This window comes from Xenopus tropicalis, chromosome 1 (assembly GCF_000004195.4).
Source record: "Xenopus tropicalis strain Nigerian chromosome 1, UCB_Xtro_10.0, whole genome shotgun sequence".
NCBI lineage: Eukaryota > Metazoa > Chordata > Amphibia > Anura > Pipidae > Xenopus > Xenopus tropicalis.
The window spans coordinates 156,544,533-156,558,801 of NC_030677.2; the positions used below are offsets into that span (position 1 = coordinate 156,544,533).

The 14,269-nt window shown below is 38.3% G+C and overlaps 1 protein-coding gene across 4 annotated transcripts in view; it reads right to left on the reverse strand.

Annotated features, from left to right (window-relative positions):
* Nucleotides 1-506: 506 nt before the first annotated feature.
* Nucleotides 507-14,269, reverse strand: part of LOC100145162 (E1A-binding protein p400) — a 62,603-nt gene continuing 48,840 nt past the window's right edge. For 2 of the 4 annotated variants that reach the window (XM_031895116.1, XM_031895117.1), the window contains exons 37-52: nt 13,999-14,172; nt 12,271-12,318; nt 11,603-11,730; nt 10,324-10,380; nt 10,095-10,173; nt 9,794-10,015; nt 9,616-9,661; nt 9,436-9,536; nt 7,863-8,058; nt 6,971-7,119; nt 6,041-6,223; nt 5,785-5,950; nt 4,764-4,879; nt 3,993-4,157; nt 3,489-3,566; nt 519-2,154 (exon numbers count right to left, since the gene is read on the reverse strand). In XM_031895116.1, the coding sequence (XP_031750976.1) occupies nt 1,897-2,154; nt 3,489-3,566; nt 3,993-4,157; nt 4,764-4,879; nt 5,785-5,950; nt 6,041-6,223; nt 6,971-7,119; nt 7,863-8,058; nt 9,436-9,536; nt 9,616-9,661; nt 9,794-10,015; nt 10,095-10,173; nt 10,324-10,380; nt 11,603-11,730; nt 12,271-12,318; nt 13,999-14,172 (2,166 nt within the window). In that variant the 3' untranslated portion in view covers nt 519-1,896. 4 annotated transcript variants of the gene reach the window in all.

Here is a 14,269-nt window from a genome sequence, read left to right on the forward strand (position 1 = left end):
GGTTTATATTTATACTGCTGCCTTTCTTACACTATTTATGCCAGGGTTCCCAGTCAGTGACTGAGTGACTATGTAGTCAAGATTAGAAAAAGTGGGCAGAGCCACCAATAGCCAATCGCATTTCATTAATTGATTTCAGTGGGGAAATTTTAACTGCTGACATTCTCACATGTTTAATTTCAGCATCCCCAAACTTTGTCACTGGGGACTCTGGTTAAAATTATGAAAAGTGGGTGGAGCCACCAAGTTTTTTTTCACCCATTAAATTTCAGTGGTTTATATTTAAACTGATGCCATTATTTAAGTATTCATTTCTGGGTTGTTAAACTTTGCCAAGTTAGTAACTGGGTATTTTGCAGTTTTCTAGTTTTGGGGTACTTAGCTCCATATTTCATCTTTAAAAAGTGAAATTATTCAGAAAACTATATTTAGATTAGAAAGCTGATAATGTGCTAAAAAAATAATCACCTGCCAAAAATGTTACATTTGAAGAAAGAATTCTTACCTTGGCAACAAAGTTTTGGTTTAGTTATACTTTATAATTAACAAGACAATATAGTTTAGAAAAAAAAACTACATATTATAGAAAACATTCTTGGAAAATAAAATCAGAAAAAGAAAATCAAGTTAAACATTTTTTACACAGTAATATTTAATTTCTGCATTTTAGTTCTTTGGAAGGGTACAAAAATTGCCTAGAGCAAACCTTGGGCCCTTTTACATAGTCCTCTCTTATACCTGATGGTTTCTTGAAAAATAAGTTATTGTGCAAACAAAAACCTCCAACTGCAAAGGCAATGCCTGCATATAGCATTAATTTAGATTACTCTGGACACAACCATGTAACCTAACATACTTTGATATATTGGTAAGAAAAAAGGCTAAAGAGGGAAGGAAATATGTTAGGTCATAAAAACATATAGACTGTACATGGCAAAAAACAACAAAAAGCAGGTACTTACTACAAGAAATTTTAAAGAATACTAGTACAACTCCCCACCCAATAACAAATTAGGGTAACAAAAAAAGCTGTATCACCTTGCAGCAGATAAGGGATATACACCTAATTTGTTTATTTAGCTATACTTCTGCTTTGATTTTTCTTTTAAAATACTCTACTCACAAAAATGTCCATGGCTGTATAAAAAAATAACAAAAACCAAGTTAGGCGCTGTATTGTCCTTTTAACCTGAACCAAAAATCATCATCTTCTTAACAATGGCCCCTAAAAAGGCCTAAAAAGTTTACAGGATGCACATAGTGGTACATAGATTGGCATACACACCTTTAAAAGGCCACAGACGTGAAACCTGTTATTCCAGTTATGGCTTTTTCCCCTTAGTAAGCAAACTTTTTGTGTAGCATGCCTTTTCTGAACACTTTTATGAAGCATGCATACAATACCCCAAGTAATAAGCGTGTGCATTTGTGCAACAGTAGCACTGATCAGTTCCTTCACATAAGACAATGATTTGTGCTACTATGGATAGTATACACCTGATTTATCAGTCAAGTAAATATGTTAGCATTGTTTACATGGCCTACAGTATTCCACACTTTCTTCAACCAGCTGAATGTCCTGAAGGAATGAGCTAATTTGTCTGTAGTAAGCCAGACAAATGGAATCCTGAGCTCAAGATATTCTGAAATAATTAAAGAGTTTTAAAGATGATGACGGCCAGAGCAATCAAGAAATGACTCTTCGAGAAAAAATGGATGATAATGAAAGTATTTCCCTGAAGTAAAGAATATTTCCCCTGGCATTGACTTGCTCCCCTTGATTGAGAATGGTCCTGTACTATTCAAAGGCCCCCTCAGGCACAAAGGCTTTAACAAATACAAGGTGTAAGAATTCGTTAACATGGCTTCTTGATTCAAATATGTCCCACTTGCTTCTCAACTGGGTTTAGTGGGAGCTTTGATCCTGACAGTTGGGGTTCGGACTTGCAACTTGGCCTGCTGGTTCTGCGCATCTGCCGAGACCAGACCTGGTACTGTGCTTTGACCGTCTGGTGCCTGGATCTGTGGTGAAGCAGCTGCTGCAATGACTTGTTGCTGTAGAAGCTTCTGTTGTACTACATGGGCTTGTATCATCTGCACCTGTGGCTGTCCTGGGGCTGTTGCTTGGGTCAGGGTCACTGTTTGTGGCTGGACCTGTGGTGAATATTACGAAAACATTTGTTATAAAAACAAAAGACTGTCCACACAAAATTAGGCCCCTTTGTATAGCTTATGAAATAATTTTTCTATGCATAAAGAAATGAACCGTGTAAAAGCTATTCAACCTTCATATGCATATAGAACTAAACAAATATGGAAAGCATGAACAATAATGTTAGAACTTGCAACTTTCACTCTAAAGTAATGTAAATGCAAACGTTAAAAAGATAGAAATCTTATTCTTCCGCATTATAGCAATAAAAAACATCCCTTTTCCCATAAATGCACAATAAAGCAGCAGTTAGAAAGTGCCCCCCCCCCCTACAGAATGTAAATGTGTACCACCATGAAGCAACTGATGTAAAATTATACCATACAGATAGAGGTTATTTTAAAAAATAAGAATCTTAATAGTCTGTAAAAGTCAGTGAGTAGGCAGTCCCAATACTGTATGCTCCAGCAATACGCATGTATCTTAAATGTCCTCCAGCTAATCCCTCAGGCTAGGGTATACATTTCTGTAGTGCAGCTCCTTGTGCAGATCCGCCTCACCGCCAGATCTCCTAGGACTCCAGTAGGCAGCGCTTGTATCTTTGGATGTTTCCACACAGCACCTTGCTAAAAGCCCGCATATGCATTTAGACCTCGAATGGGTTATAGCAGGATCTTAAAGGATCATTGTAAGTGTAAGGCTAAATACTGTGCTTAAAACTGCTCTAGGTAAAGTTCCATTGTTCCAGAAGAGAGAGGTGTTTTCATATACCTGTTTGTTTATTTTACTTAAAGGAAAACAATGTAGGTCTCTATAAAAATATATTTCATAAACAAGCTCATGTGTAAAACCCTGCTTCATCTAAATAAACAATTTTCATAAAAAAATACTTTAGTAGTATGTGCTATTGGGTACTCCTAAATAGAAATAGGTCGATTTTAAGAATGAAGGGCCGCCTCCTGGGATCATAGGATTCACAGTGCAAACTGGTTAAAAATTCCTTTAATATTAATTTCCCTAAGCTCAAGCAATTAGGAAGGTGTCATTGTAATTCTGCACAATTACTCTTTAAGCATAAAAGAGGAACCTAGTTAATTCCATTACCTGTTTCCTACTTGCCACCTGGTCTGTATAATGCAGACTAAATTTCCCCACAGAAATCCACCGCATGGGCACATAAGCCAATGCTTTGCCTCTCAGTTAATTTATAGCAAGGCATGGACCCTTGGATCAGCTTTAGTGTGTGACAAGAGGTTACCTACACTAATCTTCAAGTTTTCAACCAACAATGAAAAAAAAAAAAACCCAAAAATTGGTTAATAACAGTCTGTTTTACCTGCTGTGATGCAGACACAACTTGCTGAAGTGTGGCAATTGCTGCTTGCTGCTGAACCACTTGGGGAATTTTTGCAACCTTTACAAGGATAGAGAGAGAGAGAGAGAGAGAGAGAGAAAAAATGAGAATCAGGACATCCAAATCAACATATTAAAACACTGCACAATACTCATGCATTCATTTCCACAGAGGTGCTCGTGGATAGCAGCTCTTCCAGACATGGCTGCCCAACCAAAGCGTAGCTCATGAAGCAAAATTCACTCCAGGACTAACTGCTTTCAAGCATCACTTAATGACCATAAATACCATGGAACTGCAAATACATGGGACTGATTCATTTTGCAGTGGAATGGCAGAATCAAACAGACCAAAAGCTCTGTGTATCGAAGAAAAGTTCTCTCTTTTTTTCTCAGGTCAGGGTCCATGCATTGTCCTCCTCCCAGCTCCAGGTTTGGGTTGAAGGCACTAATATCCTTGAGGCTCATGCATCATTGATGATCCTACCTGTATCTGGGCTTGCACTTGCTGAGTTCCAACTGCCTTCTGTGCCTGACTTAAGGAAGTGGTTAAGAACTGAGTTTTAATCCCTGGTTGTGTGGTATAGGTGACCTTTTGCTGCTGGGATGCAGTGGATACTTGGGGTGTAGTTATCTGGAGGGAAAGGTAAGGCTGAGCATTAAAAGCCCAGGGAAAGAAGCAGACAGGAAGAAATAAATTCAAACGCAAGTCAAACAAAAGCAACATGTATTAGTAAACTGCTATCTTCCTTCTTATTAGTATGAGAGAGTCATAAGAGCATAAAAGCAAGGTGAAAGCTTTATCAGGATTGTGTGCCAGAAATTACTTAGAGGTAAAGTATTTTTTAATTATCCAATAAAGGCAACAACAATAAAATCACAAAGAAGCAAAGTGATTTATTTCTAGCTAGCTATGTGTTTGTACTAGTGTGACCCTGAGGTTACAGAGGCATTTGGCAGCTAAATGTTTTGCTCTCCTGCTTTGCAATACTCTTAACTGAGATAAAATATTAATGACTTATGAATCTCATGAACTATGTGCTCTGTAAATCAACATGACCCCCCACACACTCAGCAATAAACATATCTACTCAAATATTACAAATTTGAAATAGTTTTAACAAGGTTTAAAATGTAGGAAATATAATATTTACACATTAGCTTTAACATTAATCTTTTGCTACTGGCCCCATACACACAGATAAACCCTGCTTCTAAACCCTAGAGCAAGCCATAGCACTATAAATTCATTCCATACCTTCTGCTGCCCCAGTGAAGGCTGTGACTGGAGAGCTTTCTGTTGCTGTTGGGTAGGATGCTTCACTTTTAGCACTTGCTGCATATGTAATGGTTGTGCAACAACTGTTTGACCCCCTAAAATAAAAAATGGAAATATCATTATGGACTAAACCCTACTGATATGAAGGTTTGGTTAAAAAGTGCTGTGAGATCAGACAGTACAACAGCACAATATATACATAGCTGGGCAACTGGTTTGCCTACAGGACATCACTACAGCTGTAAATTAAAACCATACAGCCAACCCCCAAGTAGGCTCTATGGTTCAAACATAAGTGCAATCATGTCTGCACCAATGTTTCTTCACGTTCTCTTTTAATCTAGCCACCCAATGGGTGTTTACTGGCACTGCAAAACCATAAGGTTACTTTAAGGTAAGAAAGCTCTGGAAAATGGAGCAGGAAGGAGTTTGGAAGGGGCAGAGGATTTGAGAAAAAAAAATACACGTCATGTTTGCTTTGTAGTATAGCAGGCCAGACTCCTCCTTCACAGCAGTATCTTAGTGCAAAAGTCTTAATTATTAAAGACTGTTTGCGCATATGCTTTCCCATCATATAACAACAATGCCCCCTTAATAATATCGGGAATTATGGAATACTAATACTATAAATAGTTGACAAACGTACAAATAATAAATATTTTACAGGAATCCTGACAAAGTTTCCTTTAAACTGGCCAATTTAAAAAAAAAAAAAAAATTTCAATAACACTTTGCCACAAGATAACGCTTTTCTCTGTTTTTATTTATTTTTAATGAGACCCTACAGCGACATGAATCTAATGCAGAATAACAAACCATATCTGCATGATTCTAATTTTCAGAAGCCATGTTGTCATTAAAATGGCAGAAAATTTGTTTTATTTACTGAGCTAATACAAAAGTTGCACTCTTTAGCTTAAATAAATAAATAAATAAATAAATAAATAAAATAAAAACACACAAGTAAAATATATTTTGTTATTTAATGCACTTATCATACCTGCTACCTTCTGGGGCTGATTTATTGAAACACTGATTCCTGCTACTGTAACTGGTAAAGTGGTGACTCCCCCTGGTGAGACAACCGCTGACACAACTGGTGGCTTGGCCAGGGCGACTTGCGCTGTCTGTCCTGACTGTGCTTGGATCTGACCTTGGGCCTGCAACTTGAGTGACAAATACGCATAGTGATTAGTGGGCACTGGGTACATACTCACACTCACCCATATTCAGACATTTCTCTAGAATATGCTTACCAGCCGTGCCACCTGCAGATTGGTCATAGTCGTACTAGCAAGGACTGCTCCAGCACGGGAAGCAGTAACTGTAGCAAGCTGCTGAGTTTGTTGAGGTTGAACCTGTACTTGTGTTGTGCCAGCCAGGGTTCCAGTCTGTGCCACCTGCTGCAGCTTCTGTTTCTGCAGCTTTAACAACTGCTCCTAAAGCAAAAAGAACAAGGAACTTTGGTTTAAAGAGATATTGACACCTGAAATTAAACTGTTTACATTTATCATTACATTGTCTTTGCATGAGCTCTAGAATTTTGCCATAAAAGTATTTGTCCAATGCTTTAACATTACCTAACTGATCCCTATTGCTCCTCTATAAGGGGGCATCCATGTTTGTGCAGCAGTAATCTGTTAGCATTAGAAGCTGTAACTGACAGGCTGATAAGGTACAGTCAGTTTGGCAAAACAGTCAGGTTTAGGAACTTTAAGTAACAATTACTTATAAAAGCAGGCCTATCAGAAAAAAATGATCAACATGACATATAGGCAACTTTTAATGTACATTAGTATTTTGAAAAGTAGTTTTTTCGTGTCCGTATCATTTAAGCTACTTCTTTTATTTTTTTTAATATAAGTGTTTTACGCATAATAGGGGCACTACAGAGCCCCCACACCCCTCCTGAATTGGACCACCCACATGTTCCTATGTATAGCCTTGCTCACTTGTAAAAGGGAGTAGTGGAGTAATGTTGTAGGGCAAGATGTCTAGCAGCTTCACTGCCTGTCCCTAACTGTCTGAACTAGGATATGCGCAGTTGAAGCCAGGACCAGATTAGCTTTACCACTCCTCTTTGGTTAGCACATAAAAAAGTAAGGTAGTGGTACCAGCTATACCCCACAGTTTCTGTGCCCCCCAAACCAACAATGGAGAAAAAAGTTAGTAGTGTTTATTCTCACCTGGGACACCTTGGTAACAGCCTTTATTTGACCTGACGCCTGAGCCTGAATTTGGGGAACATGCACTTGATTCGCTTGCTGACTCCTGAAGATTTGTAGCTGGGCTGGGGTTAAAGTTTTACTAGTTGGTTGGACACCTCCAGTGGTGGCTAAAGGAAATCAAATGAAGCAGGGTGAACAAGAAAGTGAGAAAGAAAATGGTAAGAGGCAATTGCAGTACAGAACAGGATAAAAATTATAATTAATACAATTTGGGGGTTTTATTAAAGCATCATAATGATGAAAATATAACATATTTTGTTGGTTACATAAAAATAGGAAAAAAGCATGCCTTCAGTTCAATCCCCTATATTACTGATAAGGCAATTCACTAAACAGCTTTCATCAATCAGATAAGATTAGGTTTATTGAATACACATGCACAGATCACTCATTTCCAGACATAGACAAGTGACCAATAGTATAGCTAAACATATGCATATACACCCTTGTAATATAAAAAAAACACATCAATTGAAAAGAGGATCATGTTTTAGTATGTTATCTTGTCCTTGCATCTCTTTCAGGCTCTAAACCAAGAGGTCATAAGAGCTAGTTATGTTTGGGGCACAGAAAACACATGCTCTCATTTAAAGCAAAACAAAATGTTACCTAAATTAATACTTAATTAATAAAGAAACAAAATATCTTAATTTTTCTTTATCAGCATCAAATCACATCTTAACGGCTGCAGGGAGTTTTGCCACGGGCGACTAATCTCCCCGTGTACCAGAGCCCTAAAACACCAGGCAAAACTCTGTAGGGGATTGTGTGGCTAGCAAACAGCTCTAGCACTCATTCAGTGAGAGAATATTTTACCCCATAAGAAAAATCACTCTGGGTGTCATATTACCTGTTGTCACCTGGGTTACTACGGCCCGAGCCTGGGTCTGTACTTGAGTGAGGTTAGTAGTGACAACAGCTCCTCCAGTTACCGGAGTAACTGCCCGTACCCCCTGGCTAGTTGCTATGGTCACCATCTCAGCGGGGAGTGTGGCAGTAGCTGCTGTTCTCTGCTGGACCATTTGTGTAGTAGCTGCTGGAGAAGCCTAAGAAGAAAGGCAATTTTATTACTGTTTCTTTAAAAAGAAATTAAGGGGGGGAGGGATTTTGTAGTCACAGTAATTAAAGGAGGATATGACAGCAAGATAAAAGAGGCTATATACTCTGAAGAAATTACCTAGGTCACAGGTTATGGATTAGAGTAATTTAACAAATTGTAATCCCTTTCTCCTCAGTGATTATTACTTTTATTGTCCTGTAAAAATATTTCTATATGTTACTGTAATATTTTTCTTAGAAAATATAAAATGGACAATATACCACTTTTGTTTGACATAAGTTTAATGAATAGGGCTTATTAATTATTGCAGTATACATTAAAGAAAAACTGGTTCTTTAGAACAACTGTGGATGAAAGAGAAGGCGGTTAGTCAAAATCAACAATTCACACATAAGCCCCTGAATAATGAACTGAGCCTTATCTATAAGCATCTGCTAGGTGTGTGTCTTCTTGATACAGAACTAGTTAATTAATAAACTACTGCAACCAATAAATTGCTACTTTCACTATTCTTCCTGCAGTTAGCTAAGCAAAGCTAATCACTAATTATTTGTTCAGGGTTACTGCCACATATTTCAAAAGGGAAAGTAGTGAAAGTATAAATAAAATATGTTGGTGCTTTATAACACAAAATTACAAGGAAAACAGAATCAAAATATAACACAAATTCTATCTACTGGCCTCACTTCGAACAATGTTTATTAAAGGCACAGTATACATCATATTTATTTACTTTTGTAGTGTTTTCATAAGCTTTTACAGATGTGGCAGACTAACCATACACAGAGCTCTATAAACAAGTAATTTGTATGATATGACCAGACAGCCTGCTAGCCAACCAAGATGTTCTGGCCCAACGCTACTGAAAAAGCATGTGGTATTGGCCTTGCACAAGGCATTCTTTGCTCAGTCCCTTCTTGTCTTAAAAGATCCAAAAGATTTCCTTAAAAATGATAATCATTGCACAAGTACAGAAACATATAACATGTTTTGTTGAAATTACTTTCAGTTCAGTTTAAAGATTGCAGCGATAAGTCTTCTTTGGACCCTCCCCTAGTTCATAGATTTAATAACATTCACTTACGGTGAGAAAGATTCTATATCTATACCTGTATAAATTTGGGCCTTTATTTATGTACAAGTATTTTTGTCCCTTTAAAAAAAAAAAAAAAAGGGGTCTATGTTACAGGTAACCTCCAGTTATAATACAATACCTGCAGTTTACACATATAACCCAGTTAACCATTCTGCTTATTTTTTCACAAACTCTGACCATTTACCCAGATTTGCAAGACATAAATGATTTAAATACACAAGAGAAGCAATTTTTTATAAAGTTGTGTTTAAATAGTGCATTACTTACAGAAACAGTCCCAGTTACCACTGGTGACACAAGGCGCTTGTTAATTGGCTGGAAGGAAGTAGGAGGCACCCCAGACACAACCACATTACCGCTGACAGTTCCTGGTAAGCAAAATTAAAAGAGCTCTTTGATTTGATCACATGGCTTACAGTACATATGAGCATTCAAGGGGTTTCTTACCTGTAGCTATGTTAGTTCCAGGCACAGTAGTCTTGATGGCACCAGTCTGTTAACAAGAATAAGAATAAAATGTTTATTTTCTTTAAAGAAGCCAATAAAATATACAGCAGAAAAAATCCATACGCTTATCAACTTAAAAGCACTAATATTTCCAAACATCTTAAATGCAAGTTCTTACCAGCAGTGCTGGGCTGGAGATGGGAGTTGTGTTTGTACTGGGTGCCTTGGTCACTTGCTGCTGCTGCTGTACTACCACCTGGGACTGGGTGACAGCAAGTTGTTGGGTTTGGCTCTGTACTGGCTGCACTGTGGCTGTTTGAGCTGGTTGTTGCCCATTTTGCTGAGGTTGCTGTTGTGAGGGGCCCGACTGCTGTTGTGCTCGAGCCTGTTCTACTAAAGCCTTTGGATAATAAAACAAGAAGTTAGAGAACTGTCAAAAAAAGTTCAGTATTTCAACAATAAGGTTATGGAACACACACCTTTTTCTCCTTTGCTATACGATCTGCACGTAGTGATGCAACCTGGGTTGGGGGAAGGGGTTTGTCATAGTTGATGCCACTGTAAATAAAACAAGCATTAATGTAAACGATGGCCAAATGCCAACAGTGTCATTGCATTCTGAACTGAGACAGATTCAAAATGCAATTTATGTGCCACCCATCACTTTGCACTGTTCAGAACATTTTTGTTGTTCCCAGATAATCTTACCTCTCTGCCAGAACTGAAGCATGCTTGGGGTTCTTTTGGAATGGATTGCCTCCAAGTCTATAGCATATAACAATAAATGGTTGATTAAAATTTATCTCAAGAATGATAAAGTCCTTACTGTTGCAATGGGTTTCTACAATATGATCTGCAGTGTGTAACATGCACTTTCAGAAGCCAGTTAAGCTGTTTAAGACACTGATAAACCAATGTTTTATTGAAAAATAACTGCTATAAATTGGAAAAGCAGTATTTAAGGCACCAACTTAAGGTGTAAAACACATCCCGATTTGTACTTGTTAATATGGTAATAATGTATATCAACAAACAATCAACTGCACAGAAGGAAACTATAGTCTAGATTTTACAGCAAACAACCTGGCTATGATAACTGATCCTTCATGCCTTTGCCAGAAATCCCTAAACACTTACCCACATGGCACTAGGAAATCATCCACAACTCAATATATCCCTAAAATGTATAAATGGTACTTTACATACTCAAATGGTAGTTTTTCACAGATATTAGTCATGGGTTGATAATGTGTTATTATTGCAGCTGGATTAAAATGTGCTCTTTTGACGCTGGTGATCCCAAAGGGGCACAATTCCAGATTTTAAAGGAGAAGGAAAGGCATTTTAATGCCGATAGATTAGTCACAATAGTTCAAGCTAGAATGCAATATTTAATCTGTAGAAAGGTTTACTATACCAGAGTAAACAGCCCTAGAAGCTCCCTCTGTTTAAGATAGCAGCTGCCATTTTAGCTTGGTCTCAGTAGCTTCCGTACTGCAGCTCTGGCTGCTGGTAGCAAAGATTACAAAGCAAGTTGGAAGGAGGAGCGGGAGATAACGGGAGGGTGAGGAGAAAAAGGGAGGAGCAAACTGAGCAGACTTGTGCCGTGCCGTGCCCTGAAGGATTTTTCTGAGAGCATGAAATCTGACACAGAAAAACATGTGTACACAAAAGAAAACAAGAAATCCTGTGTTTCTTTTGATAGGGGACTCAGTGTGGCTTTATTTACATAGACCTTTCTGATAAAGCTTACTTAGTTTTTACCGTTCCTTCTTTAATGCCATTGCAAAGAACAAGAATGCTAAATAGCTTAAATGACGAAAGTAGCCTTTTAGAAACCATTAAAAAGGCATACAGCACGGTTTAGTAATTAAACTTATATTATTAGCAAAGGCACCAACGCTTTGCAGGAGCAAATCCCTGCCTGAAATCTTCCATAGACCCTTTTAGTGCTGCATCCTTAATAATCACATCAAATTTGACTTACACTGGTTTGCTAGGCTGACTCCTCTTCCCTGCGATTATCTTCATTAGTTCAAATCTTGTAGCAAACAGCTGGCTGTGTGTCATGCCTTCATCCTGTGCATAGATCTGGCTAGTCCGTAAAGGCTTGGTCTTCAGGAAGTTAAAAAAAGAAAAATGGGGATGTTTGGCATGAATATATCAAATGACAACTAACAATAACTTGTGTTTCATCGGTTTCCCAGTTTTTCCTAGTGTATGCAGCAAGCCTACTAAGAAAGACAACAGACAAAATTTGCTGAATGCCCTTCACTGGTGAAAAGGGTACATATCGATATTTAAGAACTTATTCTGTATACAGTTAAAAAACGTAAGACAGAAAAAAAAAACAAATGCAAATTTAAGTGATTTAATACTACTGTAACAACTAGGCTGTTTTATTGGCAAGGAATAGCTTTGATGACACTCAGACACTAACATGTTTGTTGGTTTTCACTTAAAGGAAAAATAAACCCATTTATGAAGCAGATTTTTGGTATGATTTCTGCTTGCTACTATGGAGCTTTTTTTGCTCAATAAATGAAATATTCTGCACAGTCTCCATGTAAGGGGTCACATGGCATTTTAAAACATAACAATGGGCCACAAAACACTTGTAAATGTTCCCACTATTTTTTAATCCTCTGAACACACCTTAAATACGTTTTCAGACTTCTTCTTTGGACTGACATCATACAATAACTGGAAAAAAAAAAAAAAGCAAAATGATTATATCAAGCTGATTATATACCAAGGGTTACCCAGAGAGTTAGCCTTCAGTAAGACAGAAGGATGAAGTCTAATATATGTTCCTCGTAAGCATTTTGCTACATGATTAGGAAGAAGCTTGGATCCTCATAGCATTTAGAAAACTATTCTCAGTAAGCAAAATTTTTGTTCAAGGAATCTCTATGAGCAATTGACACTCAACAAGGACTCTGAGACTATGGCAGTGACCATTTCAGAGCAGTTTTTTTTTTTTTGTTAGGTGGCAGACAGGAATAAAAAACCCTATTCCACATGAGCAAAACTGGCTTGCAGAAGGAGCTGTGCAGTTCATATTTTAGCTATATGTCAAATGCAGATGAGTATACTTTACATTACATAGAATTCAGGCCATGCATTTTTGGACCAAATATATGAGCCAGATATGTTTGTTAGTTAGTAGTGCAATGGCACAAGAGTTTGATCACAAACTACATGGCATGGTAGGCCCAGACTTTCCCCTGAAAATAAGAAAAGTTTTGTAGCCCTGAGAGGATTTTTATTTAAAAGAAGACAGGGAACCATATATTCAATATTCCTTAAAGGACATGTAAAGCCCACACACAAAAATTTAAATCAGTGAACAGCCTTCTCTTGGAAATCTTTCAATACCTGCCACACTGGTTGCTCAGAGTAAAATAGCAAGGCTGCAGCAACCCCTTAATTACTTAGATTTCCTTCTCCTCCAGTAACCCACTCGGCCCCCCTCCCTCAGGAACTTACTTTGACTTCTGGCTTGTGGGCATGCTCAGTTGTTCCAAGCTCCGATTACTAAACACGCCCCCCAGTCTAGCAGCCAGTGAAGAGATGGCATTGCTGGTTCCCATAGAAACTCAGCTCTAGCGGTGTGCTTCAATTTTTTTCTCCTAACTTCCTCTCCTCAGTTTAGCCCAAACAAAGCAGAACTTTTATCAAAGACAGTTCTCCCTATGTGAGCCTGCACGCTGAATAAAGATGGCCATACACGGGGCGATCTGACGATGTCAGATCCGCCACACACCATTCAGGGCTGAATCGGCAGGTAAGGAGGTAGAAACAATAGGATTTCTACCTCCTTCTGCCGATTCAGCGCTGAAGGGAGAATTTTGGTCAGGCGCCTTCTATGGTGCCCGATCAAAATTTTCAAACTGGTCCGATCGGCGAGTCAGCCGATATCAGCAGCTTCCTGCGATATCGTCGACTCGCCGACATACCATACACGCACCGAATATCGTACGAAACGAGGTTTCGTACGATATTATCGGTGCGTGTATGGCCACCTTAAGGGTCTGTGCGTGTGTGCTGTTTACAGATTTAAATGTATCTGATTATGTATTAGAGGAAAAATGGCCACCAGGTGAAAGTTACTATTTTCTTTAAGAAATTGTGATGGTGCTGGCAAGCGGAGGGGATATATGCAGTACAAATAATGCCATTTGGGTGGGTGGGTGTCCTTTAAGAAAATGCAATTCTGCTTATTTGTTTGTCCAACACTATTGGCTACAGATTCACACATCACTTGGCAGCCAGTAACAAAATGCACACATTGCATAAGTGATGGATCACAAAGTGCTAAATAAATAGAAAATGAAGGCCAATCACAACCACAGCCATTATACCAGCAGCAGATAATCCTACCTTTCCTTCTTCTCTTGGAATGATGACATTCTCATAACGACTGCGACACTGTTTAGATGATCGGTAGATTCGACTACAGGAGTTCACCACATCACTCACAAGATCCCAGTTGGGAGTGTGAGCAGGGGAAATAACGGAGAGGTTGAGAGGTAGTTCTAGGAGCTGCTTGACTGTCTGTTGAATGCATAAATTGCTTAAATTGTTAGCGGTTTGAGATGGAGACTTAAGCTCCAATGCATATAAACTATAAAGGTTTTAGACTTCTATCCAT